This window comes from Orcinus orca, chromosome 17 (genome assembly GCF_937001465.1).
Source record: "Orcinus orca chromosome 17, mOrcOrc1.1, whole genome shotgun sequence".
NCBI lineage: Eukaryota > Metazoa > Chordata > Mammalia > Artiodactyla > Delphinidae > Orcinus > Orcinus orca.
The window spans coordinates 39,397,457-39,416,196 of NC_064575.1; the positions used below are offsets into that span (position 1 = coordinate 39,397,457).

At 45.4% G+C, this 18,740-nt stretch overlaps 2 protein-coding genes across 2 annotated transcripts; both read left to right on the forward strand.

The window, feature by feature from the left end:
* The first annotated feature begins 413 nt into the window (after positions 1 to 413).
* On the forward strand, positions 414 to 4,638 carry LOC125961693 (DPEP2 neighbor protein-like). Its single transcript, XM_049700494.1, has 3 exons — positions 414 to 480; positions 1,606 to 1,893; positions 4,376 to 4,638. The coding sequence occupies exons 1-3, from the start codon at positions 414 to 416 to the stop codon at positions 4,636 to 4,638; spliced, it is 618 nt and encodes a 205-aa protein (XP_049556451.1).
* A 1,858-nt stretch (positions 4,639 to 6,496) lies between these two features.
* LOC125961694 (dipeptidase 2-like) lies at positions 6,497 to 10,772 on the forward strand. Its single transcript, XM_049700495.1, is given in 10 exon segments — positions 6,497 to 6,623; positions 6,736 to 6,871; positions 6,873 to 6,953; positions 7,275 to 7,401; positions 7,693 to 7,822; positions 8,047 to 8,188; positions 8,489 to 8,558; positions 8,679 to 8,855; positions 9,235 to 9,431; positions 10,754 to 10,772. Coding segments are annotated over 10 exon segments (1,206 nt in total).
* The last annotated feature ends 7,968 nt before the right edge of the window (positions 10,773 to 18,740 follow it).

Sequence of the window (18,740 nt, forward strand, 5' to 3'; positions counted from 1 at the left end):
TGTCTCTTACGTTAATCTTGTGTCTCAAGCAAATCTCAGAATGTGGGTCTCTCTTGCCCTCCTGGGGCCCTTGGGGCTGGGCCAGCCCACCGGCATTCCCGACGTGGGCTGTCTACTAGACTAGGGCATGGGTGGGAGGGCCCAGGTGTGAGGGGCCCGGCAGAGTACCTCTGCCTCCACCCTTCTCTCCTCTACAAGACTGCCCCTCCTCCTGAAGCCTGCCCCTCAAGACACAGTTTCCTCATATGACCTCACTGGGTAGTGATGCCCTCACAGGCCTTCTCACAGTTACCTTGGCAGGGTAACTATGCAAACTTGCTGCCCTCAGAGAAACTTCCCTACCCTGGAGGGAACTTCTTTCCTTGGAGAAAGTTCTCCACCAGATACAAATCTCTTTGGTTGTCTGAGAGAGAATGTCTGACCATATCTTCTATATTTACTCAAACCTGTCCTCTGTTCCCTGGGAGGGCAGTGCAACAGGTACACCGAGTCTGGCCATCTGTACAAGAGGCATGGTGTACACACAACCTGCCCTGGCTGCCACATTTTCCTGTGGGGTTTGCCCACCACATACACCTAAGCACTTTCCCAGCTCTAAGTAGTACCAGTGACCAGGGACACCTTCAGAGACCCACAGTGCTCACTGCTGAGGAGAAGTGAAAGGTCATCCCAGGACAAGTGTGCAGGAAATCTCTGATTTTTATAATTGTAGCCTTCCCATGTGGGCTAGAGGATGCTTCCATTCAGACCCTTTACTTATTGGCCTCTTAGCAAAAGACAAGTGCATTTTTGTTGGCAAATGGTAAAAGGAGCAGTTTGAGGAAGAGGGCCACTCTTGAACTGCACCTGCCAACGCAGGCACATCTGTGCTGTCATGTAGGCGTCTCTATCGGTCCCCTCAGACACATCCCATCCTGAGTTGCTGAGTACTAGGGGAGAGGGTGGTGCCATATTGATGGGAAGACCAAAAGAACGAAGAGGGGTTGATGCAGTACTAATGAGACTGGAGGGCTGAGGAGATGGTGTCCCAGGAGGCTGGGTTGATGTGAGCCTAGAGCTGGGACCCAGAACCCGGTTCTGAGTCTCCTGCTCACTCTGCCTCAGGATTTGGCCTTGTTCTAATCTACATAAAAGTATCAGAGGGCTAGAGTTCAGTGTGGTTGAAACAGGCAGTATAAATTGGACCCAAGAGGGGTTGCCAAGGTGGGCTGGGTTCTTAACCAATATATATTGGATTATTTTTTTCAAAACTTGAAAGACATTTCCATGAAAGCCTCAGAAGTGACAGACTGCAAGAAAGGTTTTCTCTGTTGTGGAAGGGAGAGATGGAGAGGATCATGATTGCAATTACTTTCAGGTTCTACTATTTTCCCTGGAAACGGTGAAGAGACTTCCTCATCTGCTACAGCCCTAGGCTCTAGGGATTGCTTTTGCAGCCAGTGTCCCTTCTCTAGGGACTCATACAGGTGATGAGCCAAGGCTGTGTTTTGCACGTTAAGTAGATTAAACGTCTTCAGCTAGAAACAGAGAAAAATGGCAGAGGTCCATTCTGGCAGGAGACTGTGCACAGCAGATGTGACTGATCAGTTCTGATTTTCTTTGCAGCAGCAGTTGCTCCCGTTTCTCCTCCTACACCTGGTCACTACCATGTCCTCTACCAAGGGTGTGGAAAAACGCAGTTGGGCCGGCATGAGGAGACATACTGCCTAGTTGGTGGCTACGGGGCCTATGGGGATGTTCCTTTGGCCAAGCCAGCAAAGGTGGAAGCAGAGACGCCAGTCTCCAGACATTGTCCCAAGAGAAAGCACAATCCGGAAAAGTCGGACAAAGACCTGGGTTGCTCCAGAACCAAAACCCAGCGATTGCAGCATTCAAGCAGCTCAGGAATACAAGGTGCTTTGATTCTAAAGCAGGGTGGCCCAACCTCTGGTCACATCCCCTCTGCAACAACCCCAGTGAACGAGTGTCCCATCTTTGCTTTTTCAAGGTCGGCAACAGGGAGTCCCCTCCTAAAGAAGGTTCTCTCTCATTGCCACCCTATGAAAGGCTGCCCCAAAGGTGATTCCTTCCTGTGGGTCTGATCAGGCTAAGGGCAGAGTTGTCTCTTTCCTTCTCTGAGTCGGACCAAATCGTCTCAGTAACACCTCTTCGCACTGTTGACCATGTTTTTCAAAGGGGCCTGAGCTGAGCGTTCATCTCATCCTTTCATGGTGCAGGGAGAGAGGATTCTAATGATTTTTACGTCTAGGGGAGAGGGCAGTGGAATGATGACGTTGTCATCCTGTACTATGTCGCTTTTTTCATGAATTTGTTTTCAATTTCATGTTAAAATGGGCCCACCGTTCCCTCTCTGTGTGGTCATTCAGCAACCAAGTTTTGCACCTTTAACAGCTCTGTCATTGTCACTTGGAAATGTTTGAAATGGCATGAGCTTGTCATCACATTCCTATCAACTGTATATCGGGAGCCCCGACATGAACATAACCACTGAGCAGAACACCTCTCCAATACCCGTGTAACACTGGGTAGGCCCCTTAACCTCTTGGTTTTTTTAAGTCCTCAGTTGTAAAAATGTGAGGGTGCTATGAATTAATATTTGGGGCAGGACAAGGTCGAGAAGTGTGTCTTTGCTTTTATTCTTCCAAACTGGAATATCTTCCGTCTCTTCCCCGTGGGTCCAAATCTCACATGTCCTTCGGGCCCACTGCCATGGAGCCTTCCCTGATTCGCCAGTCCACACAAAGCTCTGCCTCTTAGGGTCAGTGCCATACAAGCAAGCTGTCTCTTACGTTAATCTTGCGTCTCAAGCAAATCTCAGAATGTGGGTCTCTCTTGCCCTCCTGGGGCCCTTGGGGCTGGGCCAGCCCACCGGCATTCCCGACGTGGGCTGTCTACTAGACTAGGGCATGGGTGGGAGGGCCCAGGTGTGAGGGGCCCGGCAGAGTACCTCTGCCTCCACCCTTCTCTCCTCTACAAGACTGCCCCTCCTCCTGAAGCCTGCCCCTCAAGACACAGTTTCCTCATATGACCTCACTGGGTAGTGATGCCCTCACAGGCCTTCTCACAGTTACCTTGGCAGGGTAACTATGCAAACTTGCTGCCCTCAGAGAAACTTCCCTACCCTGGAGGGAACTTCTTTCCTTGGAGAAAGTTCTCCACCAGATACAAATCTCTTTGGTTGTCTGAGAGAGAATGTCTGACCATATCTTCTATATTTACTCAAACCTGTCCTCTGTTCCCTGGGAGGGCAGTGCAACAGGTACACCGAGTCCGGCCACCTGTACAAGAGGCATGGTGTACACACAACCTGCCCTGGCTGCCACATTTTCCTGTGGGGTTTGCCCACCACATACACCTAAGCACTTTCCCAGCTCTAAGTAGTACCAGTGACCAGGGACACCTTCAGAGACCCACAGTGCTCACTGCTGAGGAGAAGTGAAAGGTCATCCCAGGACAAGTGTGCAGGAAGTCTCTGATTTTTATAATTGTAGCCTTCCCATGTGGGCTAGAGGATGCTTCCATTCAGACCCTTTACTTATTGGCCTCTTAGCAAAAGACAAGTGCATTTTTGTTGGCAAATGGTAAAAGGAGAAGTTTGAGGAAGAGGGCCACTCTTGAACCGCACCTGCCAACGCAGGCACATCTGTGCTGTCATGTAGGCGTCTCTATCGGTCCCCTCAGACACATCCCATCCTGAGTTGCTGAGTACTAGGGGAGAGGGTGGTGCCATATTGATGGGAAGACCAAAAGAACGAAGAGGGGTTGATGCAGTACTAATGAGACTGGAGGGCTGAGGAGATGGTGTCCCAGGAGGCTGGGTTGATGTGAGCCTAGAGCTGGGACCCAGAACCCGGTTCTGAGTCTCCTGCTCACTCTGCCTCAGGATTTGGCCTTGTTCTAATCTACATAAAAGTATCAGAGGGCTAGAGTTCAGTGTGGTTGAAACAGGCAGTATAAATTGGACCCAAGAGGGGTTGCCAAGGTGGGCTGGGTTCTTAACCAATATATATTGGATTATTTTTTTCAAAACTTGAAAGACATTTCCATGAAAGCCTCAGAAGTGACAGACTGCAAGAAAGGTTTTCTCTGTTGTGGAAGGGAGAGATGGAGAGGATCATGATTGCAATTACTTTCGGGTTCTACTGTTTTCCCTGGAAACGATGAAGAGACTTCCTCATCTGCTGAAGCCGTAGGCTCTTTTGCAGCCTGTGTCCCTCCTTAAGGACTCATAGAGGTGATGGGCCATGGCTGTGTTTTGGACATCAAGTAGATTAAACGTCTTCAGCTAGAAACTGGGAGAGACCTTAGAGAGGGAAGTTCTGGCAGGAGACTGTGCACAGCAGAAGTGACTGATCAGTTCTGATTTTCTTTGCAGCAGCAGTTGCTCCCGGTTCTCCTCCTACACCTGGTCTCTACCATGTCCTCTATCGAGGGTGTGGAGAAAAGCAGTTGGGCCGGCATGTGGAGACATACTGCCTGGTTGGTGGTTACCGGGTCTACGGAGATGTACCTCTGGCCACGCCAGCAAATGTGGAAGCAGAGAAGCCAGTTGCCAGACGTGCTCCCAAGGGAAAGCACGCTCCAAAAAGGTTGGATTGCGACCTGCGTTTCTCCAGACCCACAGTCCGGCGATTGTAGCTTGGTGCCAGGAGGCGGACCCCTCAGAATCTTGCAGGTGAGCCATCCTGAAGAGAGTGCGACGGTTTAACTGCCTAAGCCAGCGAATGCCTCTTCCTGCAGTGACCCTGCCCCCCCCCAACTGCCCACTGCCACAGATTAGAACCTGTGTCATTTTGTCTGTGCCTTCCCCAGCCAGGAGCCTCCTTCTACACTAAATGTCCATAAGCCAGGAGCCTCAGAAACTGAGGTTTGTTTTGAGAGTCTGCCCTGAACATCCAAGGGCTAAAGCTGGCCTGGAAGAAAACCTGCCGTTCCTCTGCTCAGTCCTCAGGGGCCCCTTTGTGAGCTGAAGAAAGAAAAGTCTACACTCTTCGAGCCAAGGAGGATGCAGGAGCAGAGACAGGGTGCAGAGAAGCCTTAGCAGTCTACCACATGTGCTCCTGCCCTGAGCCTTTGTCAGCGGCCACCACCACAAACCAGGGGGGAGCTGGGATTTTTGAAACGGAAAGCAGCAATCTGTGGCTTCCCAAAGAGCCTCCTGCCTGGGGTGTCAGGAGGCAGGATAGAGAGACCCAGGAAGACCTGCTCCCTGAAACAAGAACAGGATGGAGAATCAAGCAGCACGCACCCTGCCCCGAGGTTCACATGCTCCCTTATTGCCAGCCCTTTCTGTCTCCAGTGGGGTCCCTTAATGCTCAATAAAATGTTTTTGTGTAACAGATTTTTAGGGTCGCCAGTGCTCAGACTTAGGTCACTACCCCTGCGCTAGGCACTCCTGCCATGCGGGAAAGGTTCCAAAGGTGGAACAACTCCAGGGGGTGCCAGGGATCAGAGGAAAAACTTGAGAGGCTGGGGATGAAGGAGTTTGGGCACAGCCCCTAAAGCATCTCAGTGGTTGAGCTTCTGTGAGAAGGCACATCCCCAGTGTGTGTGTGTGTGTGTGTGTGTGTGTGTGTGTGTGTGTGCGCGCGCGCGCGCGCGCGCTGGTGGGAGGGGGTCCCTAGAGGAGGCAGCTGGGGGAGGGCCTGAGGCTGGAAATGGGGAATGGCGTGCGGCCTCTGAGCAAGCGCAGGCACTTAGCCCTTGAGGTTTCTGGGAAAGCTAGAGCCAAAAGGGCCACGAGATAAGGCAAGTGTAGCAGCAGAACCCAGGTGCCAGGTCTTCCTCAGAACCTATACTTCTCCACGAGGCCGGGCCTTCCACGCTGAGGTAGAAGGGATCCTGGCCAGAAGGTCAGCCAGCAGCTCTGGGAGGAAGGTTGCTGCGGTGGGGGCTCTGCTGCCATGGAAACGACTTCATTTCCTTCCACTCAAATAGCCTGCTGACTTCCTGCTCTGTTGAGTAAAAGGGTCGCTGACTCTCCCCAGAAGGTTGTTCAGTTCACATCCCAGAAGTCCCTCTATTCAGGCCCTGGGGAGGTGTAGTGACTCCTGAGGCTGGGTGACAGAAGTGGGGGGGGTTCCTGATAGTTCCCAGGTGCTGGTTGAAGTGCCCAGAGAATGGTCATGCAGGTTGGGGAGTCAAGTAGGTGGAGAGAGAAGGTCGGGGGCAGAGGGCCCCTTCCTGAATCCAGAGCTCACAACGTTACCCACCCCCCCATTTCCAGAAACTATCTCTTCCCCCACACCAGCCCCCATGGCCCAGTACCGGGAAACCGGGAGCCCAGAGCACTTGTGGCCACAGAGACACTCGCACGCAGCCCTCGGGGTGGGCGGGGCCGGCTGCAGGCAGATGGGGACGAGGTGTGCTCCCGGGAGGCCTCAGGCTGAAGGTGGCCCCAGCTTGGACAGGAAGGTTAGAGGTGGGGAGAGCAACCTAGGGCGCCCCCTCGGAGCAGTGGGAGTGGGAAGAGGGGCGGGGGCGGAGGGAACCCGCGATGGGAGGCGAGTGGGCTCTCAGCAGAGGCCAGGTTAGCCCGCGGGAGCTGCCTCTGAGCAGGCGGCGGGAGGGCAGTGCCTCCCTGTGGCTGCCGGGCTTCGCGGATCGCGGCTCTCCGCACACGGGTCGCAGGGTCCTGTGACTCTGTATCCCCTCCTTCACCCCGCCCCCCTCGCGAGGCCGCGCCGCTGGGTGGCCTGAGTCCACGGGCAGAACCCCATCGCCCGCCCCTCTCAGACCCGCCTCTGCCCGCCTGCCTGGCCCTGCGCAGCTTGCGGCCCGGGGACCTCGAAGGTCCCCGCGCACTCAGTCAGCGGCCTCTGCTGTGTCTGCTGCTCCTGCTGGGTCTGCTGCTGCGGCTGGTAACCCGTGCAGACCACACCGGGCACCTCCAGCACCCCAAGTCCGCGGGAGCGCACGAGGGCCCTGATGCGGGACTTCCCGCTTGTGGAGGGGTGGCTGCAGTGTGTGCGGGCTGCTGGGGGCCGGTGGGGGCCTAGCCTGGCCCTGGGCAGAGGAGGAGGCCCGGAGCATGCAGAGCTAGTGGGGAGGCTCCCTCACACCACCGCTGGATGTCCTGTCCATCATCTACAGATGCCCTTCCCCTTCTCTGTCATCCCCTCCCTGGTGGGAACCCCTCAGCCCAGGCCGCAGCTGCTCCATAGTCTGTGTGACAGTGTGAGGTGGGGACACCCAGGCTGGCCCAGGCCTGGCAATGTGTTCTGCCTGATCTCAAGACCTAAGGAGCCCACCCATTTGCCTTGACCTCCCTCCAGCCACAACGAGATGCCCCTGGTCCTGAGGCAGTTTTACCACAGTGGGCTACAGGATGTTAATCTGCGCAATTTCAGCCATGGTCAGACCAGCTTGGACAGGCTGAACGATGGTCTCAGAGGTGCCCAGGTACCAAAGGGACACACAAGGTGCCACCATGGCTGCTGGGGAATGTGGGGCCCTTTGGGGGCCTCAGAGACCACAGGTTAGTCACATTGGAACTAAGTTACCACAGTGACCTAGAAAGTGCCATGCCATGGATGCTGGGGGCTACAGGGGTCACAGTGAGCCAGCCTGACGGGCATCCAAGTACCACAGAGAAAGCAACGCATTACATGTGATTTCTGGGCACAGTGAGTGCTGTGCCAGCTGAGCCCCAAGGAGTTCCAAAGCCCAAACTAAGCCCTGGCCTTCCCTCAGTTCTGGTCAGCCTACGTCCCATGCCAGACCCACGAACGGGATGCTGTGCGCCTCACCCTGGAGCAAATTCACCTCATCCGCCTCATGTGTTCTTCCTATTCTGAGCTGGAGCTTGTGACCTCAGTTAAAGGTAGAAGGGGGACTTCCCTGGTAATCCAGAGGTTAAGACTCCACGCTTCCACTGCAGGGGGCTCGGGTTTGATCCCTTGTGGGGGAACTTAGAGCCCTCATGCTGCGCGGCACGGCCAAAAAAACAAACAAAAAAAGGTAAACAGACTGGTGGTGGTAGGTGTTAGGGACTTCAGTAAGCTTCCCCTGCCTCTGAAAATGATCATCTGACCTACCTGCCCTCAGCTCTCAACAATAGCCGGAAGTGGGCTTGCCTCATTGGTGTGGAGGACGGCCACTCACTGGACAGTAGCCTCTCCATCTTGCGTACCTTCTATGCGCTGGGTGTGCACTACGTGACACTCACCCACACCTGCAACGTGCCCTGGTAAACACAGTGCAGATGGTGAGGGCCCAGTGAGGCAGGGATCTGCCCAAGATCACGCTGGGGCCCAAAGCAAGTTTACCCCTGGGATCCGGCCCTGAACCTGGGTGGGGAGGGGAATGGAGGTTTGCAGAAGAAGACTGAATCCCCAGAAGGGCCCTGCTACTGCCAGGCACAGCCCAGTTTGGGTCCCTCCTCTTGCACCAGGTAGTTGCAGGTGTAGACAGTTCGACAGAACCTCTTTCTAGGCTCTTGTAGCCAAGTCACAGCCACCAGTCAGACTGCCTCCTGGGCATCCTGCAGGACGCAGAACTCAGCAAAGGGTATCCACCCCTTCTCCAGCAATGTCAGTCGGCTGACATGCTTTGGCGAGGTAAGGACCCGGGTTTCATACCCTGCCCCACATGAATGTACAGCCCCGCCTGTTCCCTACAGATAAATGCACACAAGGTAAATGCAGCCCTGATGCCCTCTCCCCATCCTGTCCCTGCAGAAGGTGGTGGCAGAAATGAACCGCCTGGGCATGATGGTGGACTTGTCCCATGTCTCGGATGCTGTGGCACGGCGAGCCCTAGAAGTGTCACAGGCACCTGTCATCTTCTCCAACTCAGCTGCCCAGGGTATGTGCAAGAACACTCGGAATGTTCCTGATGATATCCGGCAGCTTCTGGTGAGAGACTGCCCTGGCCCTCAAACCTAGAGCGAGAAATTCAAACCAGGAGCCCTTGAACCTGAGTCTCTTCTCCCTCAATTTCCTCAAACGCCAGGTTAAATATCTTCTGCCCCCAAAACCCACGGTACACAGCCCCTGAACCCTTGAGCCCTAGGTGGGGGTCTAGGTGGTAAGATACGCCTCCAAACCCGGAAACCCAGGGCCAAGACACCACCCAGACCAGGGCTGCGGCTCCTCCATTCACACGAACCCAGAGAGGAGACGACTCTGACCTCAAAGCCGGGGCTGAACACCTTCCTCACAGGGGCCAAGAGAGTGAACAGGCAGGTGACTGTGCTGGGGGCCAAGCTGACGGTCCACCGGTTCGCCCCTGCAGAAGAAGAACGGTGGCATCGTGATGCTGTCTTTGTCCGTGCGGGTGCTGCAGTGCAACCCGTTAGCCAACGTGTCTACTGTGGCAAGTGAGCCTCACCCTGGGCTCTCTGAAAACTCTGATTTGGAGCTGAAGCTGGGTCTAAATTTAGGGAGGACTTCAGAAGAGCCCCAGTGGTTTGACCCACTTGTTGGCAATAGGTACATCTCCCAAAAACCCAATAATGGACAGTACACAGCACCTTGGTGCCATGTAGAACTGGAGCCACAGAATCAAAACTGCGATACCGATGGGTATCAGGGAGGCTGTCAGACACTGCTTTATGTCAGAAACAGAAAGAAAATATCCACTATCAGAACTGTTTGACTTTTTTTCACATCTTTCTGACAAAATTCGTGAAGTTGTGAGTACCACAAGCGTCATTACACTTCTGTTCAAGATGTAATCTCTGGCTCACAATCACTGTTTAGCTTCTGTATACTGCAGTGTACATGAAGGTCTGTATTAGTCTGGTTGGGCTGTTATAGCGAAACACTATCGACTGAATGACTTAAACAGAAGAAATTTATTTTCTCACAGTTCTAGAGGGTGGAAGTCCAAGGTTAAGGTATTGAATACCATAAGAATTGGTTTGTGGTGAGAACAATCTTCCTGGCTTGCTGATGGCTGTCTTCTTGCGGTGTCCTCACACAGCCTTTCCTCTATGAGCAGAGGGAGAGAGATCTCTGGAATCTATTCCTCTTCTTATAAGGACACCATCAGTCCCTGTCAGATTATTACCCCACCCTTATGACTTCATTTAACTTCAGTTACCTCCCTAAAGGACCTATCTCCTATCTTCTACAGTAAAATTGAGAGGGGCTTCAACATATATTTTTTGTGGGGACACAATTCAGTCCATAACAACATCTTAAGATAGCTTTCTCTGATTTTCATCTCTCACTAATACCTTCCTCTTTGTCTAGGAATTATTCAAGTTTCCTTAATTAATTTTTAAAACAATTTTCTTACATTATCCCTTCCCTTTAAATGCTCTCTTCACTTCTTAACTGGCATTTCTTGGAAATGAAGGCACCTTTCCTCACAATGTATTGATTACTCTCCCCACTGTAACACAGCGTCTTCTCCCATGACTTTCCTGAAATGGTTCCATTTTTTTCATAAAAGTTTAGTCATCAAATCACATGGTTTATTTTCAGTTCCTATAGGATTTTCCCTTTGCGAAACAACTGACTCCTTTAAATGGTGCTTCTTTTAAAACTACCTTCCTTTATGTTTTTTAGCAATCTTATGATTTCTGTTGACATACCACCTAGCTTCTTTCTGATCATTCTTTTTATTTTTTTTTCAGTTGTTTCTCTCCTCACTCCTTAGTGCTAGATACTACATACAGTTGGTTTTCTTCTCATCTCTTATATACTCTCTCTGTTACTCCAGCAGCTTTGTTTACCATTAAATATATTATCTGCCAGGCACCTTCCATATGTTGCCAACATCTCTCCCTCTGTCTTTGTCATTTCAGTCTTCGCTATGCTCTCTGAGCTCTCACAGGGAGATCTATTTAACACAGGAATCTCAGTGGAAAATACTAGTAAGTTATTTCTCTACTAAGTAAAGCCCTTACAGATCACATGGTCCTGATCCATCTTGCAGCCACATCATCTGGACTATGTGACCTCCGATGTCACAATAGCAGAGGACCAGACCAGAGGGACATTGGCTCCTAATGACCTCAGCTCAGAAGTGATACACTTTATTCTGCTTCTATGCCACTGGCCACAACTAATCAAAGGAAAAGAGTCTAACTACAAAGGAGGATGAAAAATATAGATAAGCACATAGGATATTTGATGAGCACTATCTCGAGGTGACATCACCTCCCATCAAACTTTTACTTCACAGAGAAAACACAGACTATAAAGCAAAAACACCCCTAAATAACTTTTTCTCTTTACATACAAGGATAGCTTTTCTACATAGTTCACCTATTCTCACTTCCTCAGTAACTTCCATTCATTTTCCCATCTCATTGGTATTGTTAAGGTTTTCCTCTTTAGCAATTTTATTTTGGCCCCCTCCCATTAGAAAGCTGCCCCCTTCCCATTAAAAATTACTCTTGCTTGATGTCAAGTAATTCTCTAGCTACCTTTCCTCTCCTCCTAATTTCACAGTACAGTTTATCAAAAATTTGTATTTATTCTCACTGTCTGTATTTTCTTATCTTTATGTACCTCGTGACTCACACAATTTTGCTATTTTCTTCTTACTTATCTGCACTGGAATTGCATTCACCGACATTTAATTTGTGATTAAATTGAATGAATATTGTTTGGTCATTATATCACCTTTCAGCAATATTTGATTTTGTTGATCAAGTTTGTCATCTCAGAAAAATCTTTCACCTTAACAACAGTAGCATCTTAATTTGCTACTTCTTCCTCCTGCCTCTGGACATCCTTATCTCTTTCACTGGGCACTCTCACTTTGCCCTCTCCCAAGAGATGTGTATTTCTCAGAAGCTCTCTTCTGCCCTTGATAGATGGTCTCATCTACTCTTGTGATTCCAGCCACCATATATATCACAGATCTTGACCTAAAACGTACATATCTCTCTCCTGAGTCTCTTACAAACCTAACTAATTGCAAAGTGAAAAACTCTGCCCAAATATAACATGGACACTTAAAATTAATTATGTGATATTACTGAACGATTAATTTTACCTTCAATACTTACTTCCACTATTCATCTCTCTACATCATTTATACCACCACTATTTGTACAGTTGCCCAAGTTGGATACTGAGGAAACACTGAAGACTCTGGACTCTGACAACCCTCAGAATGGGAGAAAATATTTGCAAACGAAGCAACTGACAAGGGATTCATTTCCAAAATATATAAACATAAATAAATTTGTAAAATATATAAGCGACTCATGCAGATCAATATCAAAAAAACACAACCCAGTGAAAAAATGGATGGAAGACCTAAATAGACATTTCTCCAAAGATGGCCAACAAGCACATGAAAAGATGCTCAACATCACTAATTATGAGAGAAATGCAAATCAAAACTACAAGGAGGTATCACCTCACACTGGTCAGAATGGTCATCATCAAAAAATCTACAAACAATAAATGCTGGAGAGGATGTGGAGAAAACGGAACCCTCCTACACTGTTGGTGGGAATGTAAATTGGTGCAGCCACTATGGAGTACAGTATGGAGGCTCCTTAGAAAACTAAACATAGAACTACCATGTGACTCAGCAATCCCACTTCTGGGCATATACCTGGAGAAAAGCATAATTCAAAAAGATGCTTGCACCCTAATATTCATTGCAGCACTATTTACACTAGCCAGGATATTGAAGCAACCTAAATGTCCATCAACAGAGAAATGAATAAAGAGAATGTGGTACATATATACAATGGAATATTACTCAGCCATAATAAGGAATGAAATAGTGCCATTTGCAGAGACATGGATGGACTTAGAGACTGTCATACAGAGTGAAGTAAGTCAGAAAGAGAAAAACAAATATCGTATAATATCACTTATATGTGGAATCTAGAAAAATGGTACAGATGAACTTATTCGCAAAGCAGAAATAGAGACACAGATGTAGAGAACAAACACATGGATACCAAGGGGGGGAAGGGGGGGATGAATTAGGAGATTTGGATTGACATATACACCACTATGTATAAAATAGATAACTAATGAGAAACTATGGTATAGCACAGGGAACTCTACTCAATGCTCTCTGGTGACCTAAATGGGTAGAAATATAAAAAAGAGGGAATATATGTATAGGTATAACTGGTTCACTTTGCTGTACAGCAGAAACTAACACAACATTGTAAAGCAACTATACTTTAATAAAAATTAATTTAAAAAAATAATAAAACTCTGGACTCTGTATAATCATCCCTCACCTTCACAATTAATTCAGTAACCAAGTACTGTCTAACCTAAATTCCTACTGTCTCTCAATATTGTATACTATTATGCAAGTCTCTTGCCACTACTTGGTTCTGAGCTACATTTTCTCTTATTTATGGAACATAAACAGTCTCTTAACTTTTAACAGAATAAATCTTTTAACAGAATAAATATTCACTGAGTACCTACAACACTGGTAAATAAGGACATTGTTCACATGCAGTTTACAATGTAATAGGGGAAATGAACTCTAAAATATAACTATACCTCTCACAGGTAACTGGACAGCCAAGTTTTATAAGAACACATAGAAAGGGAATTTAATCTCTAACGGAAGTCATGAAAAGCCAGAGAGTCAATGTTTATTCTGAAACTTATATGATGAGAGTGCATTAACCAAGGATTGAATGAGTAAAGAATGATACAAATTGATGACATAACCTGGAGAAAGTTCAGCATTAAGAGAAGTCTAACCCTGAAATCTATTGAGTATTGCTGAAAATTTATGGAAGAAGGAGATGCTAAGTAAGGATAGAGAAACCAGATAAGGGTGGACTAGTAGGCAAGAGCACAGTGCTTGAAGCCTTTTCCCCAAAATTAAAGAGAAGCTATCAAAGAGCTCTAAGCCGTTGAATGAAATTTAGGTTGCAATGCAGAGAATAAACAAGACAGAAATAATACTGGAGTCAGGGAAAAAGTGAACTGGGATGTTACATCCGAGTAAGAAATGTAAAAGATATGACAATGGACATAGAGAACAATGGACGTGTGTGTGTGTGTATTTATATTTATACATATATATTTTTATATATATATAGTATAATTATGACAACTCTTAGGGATTGTTCCAATCAGAGTTTAAGGGAGGGGAGAAGAGTAAAGAATGACTCTCAGTTTCTTGCTTGGTTAATTGGGGTTAAAACAGTTTGCAATAAAAAAAAATTAGCTTAAGTCATTTAATCATTTTAAATGCATTCTGAATCCTATACAAATAAGTTTGAGAAATTTCAGAAAATTGTGTTTCCTTAAGTTTTGCATAGCTTTTGTTAAGCCATGTGAATTCCCTTCTTTTTCATATGATTAAAGAAAAGTTATGAAAAAAATAAGAGAGAAATGAGAGAAAATAAGATCTTATGAAAAAGTATGAATAATATTTATCTGTTTTTGTGCTTACTGTAATTTCTTATTGTTTATCTCTCCATATACACATTCTGAGATATCTTTTCAGACCTGCTGAATCAATCTGTGAGGATTAAGTTTAACTAATCACTCAGATGAACCTAAAATTGGTTCACCTACAGGAATAACCAACATAAGAGAGCAGTCATGGTAGTCTCAAAATTAGAGAAGACTTCCTAATTATTCCCATTATGTCAAAGAGAGAATATGAGCAGGTACTTCAAGTATCCAAACTTCCTATGATTAGATTCTGCAAAAGCATTTTAAATAGAAAAAATGCATAGAAGAAAGGTTAAGACAAAACTTCCCCAGGATAAAATGGATCCCATATTTTCACCAGATGCCTTTACTTAGGAAAAACAAATGTTAAAGAATTGTAACACTATCCAACCTGGCAAACAAAATACAGAAATTTTCACCACTAAGCCTGAGCTCAGTACAACTCTGATTTACTGTTTTTTCAAGCTTTACACAGAAGTCTCTAATTTTAAAATATTTATAAGTAACCCATTTTGTAGGAAAACACCTATCTTTCATCATAAGAATTATGACACTTTATACTTTTATTCCAGCCTAACTTTTATACTTTATTTTCTACCATTTGGCAACTTATACCTTATGCTTTAGTCAAAAAAAACTCATTTACAATCACTTGAATATACTGTATTGGTTCTCAAGTCCAGGATGTTCCTTCGCCTGGTATGCCCCTGACCTTCTCTCCATGTGGAAAATTCCTACTGACATTCAAAACCTAATTCCAAGACCCCCTCATTGTTGGCATCCTCTTCAATATCCCCTAGCAGGATTATTGACTCCAAGTTCTGTTTTACAAAGTTACATTTTTATGATCTATTTATTTAATAGCCTATCCCTATTCGATTGTAATGAGTTGTTCATGCATCTCTCACACTCTCTTTTGAGTTCCTCTGGTCTTTATTTTTTCTTTTATCTCTTACCCATAAGCACAGTGCTTGCCCCATAGTACGTGCTCAACGTGTTGGCTGAGTGAAAAAAGACACCTTTTAGCTCTAATCATTTGTGAAATTTCATTTAAAATGACATCAGATTACCCTTTCTTTCCTAACTTAATTTCCAGTACTATAGAATGTACACTGAGAATACCGTCAGTGGCCTAGAGAAACAGTGTTCTCAGTGGACTTCATGCCTATAGTCAGCCCCCCTTATAACTTTCTCTGGCATACAACTGCCAGACATGTTCTTAAAAAAAAAAAACAGATGTACCAACCCCTCACCTATTGGAAAACTTCCAGAAGCTCTCCATTCCTTATTGTATCTTTTCTAGTTGATTTTTTAAATACCTCTGTCTTACTTAATCTATTCAGAACTGCCTTTTCTACCTTTGGCTTTCATTTTCAATTTCATTCATATCATTATCTGCACTTACCCATAGAACCTAAGCATATTTCAGTTTCTTATGCAAGTTTCCTCACTAGAGGTCAAAGGGGCAAGGACTATTGTGATAAAATATTAAATAAATAGATGATAGGACTTTGTTCTATTGGTCTGGGAAAATTACTACCTGAAACAAAATAATTCTGGGAACTGAAGGGATCAGACCAGTCAGCTTTGTTTACTTCAGACTCAAATCAATGTCTTGTCTTAACCTGAGCTCTGGTTACATTTAGAAAAAAGTACTGTAAAGACAGTGAATGAGCAAGGCCACTATCTGAGACGTGTCTGGGTCCTTAGTATAGTAACTGGGGGAATGGTAAGCATTGGTCAATGTTTGCTGATTGATGACTCAATAGATCTGGTTAAGCCTCACCGTCAGAATTCCAGATTTTTTAACAAGCTTCTCAGTCTTTTCATCCCAAAGAAGAAACTAAAGAAAACCAGATGACAAGAATTCCAAATTGTAAAATATCCTGGTTGTCAAATTTAAATAGGGATATCCTGTGCAATGGAGAGGCTGGCTGGTGCCAATTTCACATTTTGTTCTCTAGTGTCTGGGCGAAGCCTGCTCTGCCAGTGAGCTGACAGGTCGAGAGCACTCCAGCTTCCACAGACACCTGAGAACCTTCTGTTTTTCATGGTGTTCCTGCCTTACCTAAGGGAAGGACTATATTCACAATGAAAAGTTATGATTAATCACCAGCAGAGAGATTCTTCCACTTTCTGGGCGCCCACGTTAAGAGTCTGGTATAGTCAACACTCCCTCTAACATAGATCATGTATAGAAATGAGAAAACTATCACCTAATATGGCCAGAGAGATTAAGGGAGTTGACCCAGCTGACCCCAGGAGACACCTCTAATTCAAAACCTAAACCATTAACATAGTGATTGTGATCAAGGAGACTTACAGCACATAAGAGATTCAAAAAGCATATTAATCCACCTCCGGCAACACTGCCAGTTTAAAAGAATGATTAACCTTCTCTCCCACTTGATTCAACCTGGCTGTGTATTATACCACTCAAATGCCAGCAGACTCTATGCTTATGGCTTCCATTAGGTAGCACTTAGTATACACGAAAACTTTCTTCAAGAAGTAATTACTTTTGAAACCATAAACATTTCAGTTGGGAAAAGAGATAAAGAAAGGAGGTGCAAGTAAAGGGAACAAGGAAAAAATAAGAAAATACCCTCAAATATAAACATGTTGATTCAAAAAATAATTGAAAGGGGACTTAAACGATACTAGGTGAGCATTTATTCTGTTTCTGCTTTAAATAAGGCATTCTGTTCTATTTGTTAGGTGTTGTACTTGTTTATTATCTAATGTCTGTTAAAAACCTCTTGAAAGAGATGTATTCATTCTGGTATCCTAAGCACGTATCTGGATGAACAGCACAAGCAATGGGAAGCCATGGGGCATAATGGACCTTGCAAAGGCTCTGGAATCCATCTCTTACTTACGGCCTTTGAGACTCAGGCTCCTCCTCTATGTAATGTTCGTAAAACTTAGTGGAGATAGAACACTAGGGACACAGAAGGTCAAAGTAGGTATTTACTACTACTTTTCAAATATCTTCCTTTAGGAAAACAAATATATTTTATTTGCAATGACGCTTTCTTGTGAATTTTATTCTTCTAAAGAAGAATATTTTTAGTGAACAATTTATTCGTTTGCCTCCCTGTGCTACGTTATTGACAATACTCAAATAAGGGTGGTTTTCTCTCAAGCAGTTACCTCCATGTGATTTGTACTTCAGACCTTCCTAAAAGCATGTTTTCCTGCTCTTTCTTTCCACCCCATTCCAACTCTACTTAAAATATTGTGATCCTCTATTAAAATGCAAGGAACCCTGGGAAAATAAGGAGAAGCAAAATGTTTGTCACTGCCAGCTCTGGTATGCATATATCAGGCTAAATTATAACTGATGAAGACAGAAATGGGACCCATATCTGTCTGACTTCAGAAATCAGAAGTGTAGCTACTACAAGCTGATGAATTGGAACTCAGATCAAGGCCTAGAGTGGAGAGGAATCCTCTGATCAGAAGGAGAAAGTAAACAAAGGGCAGCGTTTAATTATTTAATAATAAGTAAGAGAATGACTATGGTGTTTTTACAGAACAGGATATAATATTGAAATAAAATCCCCCAAAGTGACACAGAAACATAATGCAATCCTCTTAAGCTACAACCCTTCCTAAACCAAACCATACCATTCTCTTCACACAGCCTGGAAAGTCAAAAGAAAGGGGATACTGATCTGCATCACACTGGCATTAGAAGCAGATCTAGTTTTAATGAAGTTTTATTTCATGGGCTAAAGTTTCCCCAAAGAAAGGGTAAGCTTTTTTTCTCAAGAAACATCACTGTGTAATAATCAAGGAGACAGGGATGGTGGTATTAATTGTTCTAAGTACAGGGATTTGTTTTGCAGAAAGAAGTACCAATCAGAAAGAGAACTGACCAATAATTACTTAACAAAACTGCTTCAGAAGTAGATTTCTAAATCTACTTTTAGACTAATTGATAGTTAGAAAAATATTAGTAAGTTTATTCATTTAGAGGAAATCTGTGCAAGCCTCTGAAACCAAGAGGTGTTGTATCGAGAGATAAGGAAACTAGACACTTATGTAAGAGCTACTTCTTCCTCAAATGGCCACCATATAGTCATGTCTGACTATTACATTATCAAGAAGTAACAATGCATCTTTAGGAAACTAGTATGAAAGAAAAACAAATAAAATTTTTTGCAGGTGACTCTTTGATCTCATAGGTGTTTGTTAATTTTCCAAAGTTGGGACTGGATCCTGCCTTTAGAAAATGCTCCTTGAAATATCGCACTGAAAATCTTCTCTTTTACTCCTTATTGTAAACACTGTATATGTTTTTAAGAAGACCAATAAAAAATAAATAAAAATAAAATAAATAAAAATAAATAAAATTTATTTTATTTATAAAAATAAATAAAA

What these genes read in the sequence shown, in the direction of transcription:
- LOC125961693 (XM_049700494.1), top strand. Translation starts at nt 414, where the DNA reads ATGTCTGACCATATCTTCTATATTTACTCAAACCTGTCCTCTGTTCCC. An exon ending in CTGGGAGGGCAGTGCAACAG is followed by an intron (nt 481 to 1,605) that starts GTACACCGAGTC and finishes TTTTCTTTGCAG; the next exon opens with CAGCAGTTGCTCCCGTTTCT. An exon ending in AAGCAGCTCAGGAATACAAG is followed by an intron (nt 1,894 to 4,375) that starts GTGCTTTGATTC and finishes TTTTCTTTGCAG; the next exon opens with CAGCAGTTGCTCCCGGTTCT.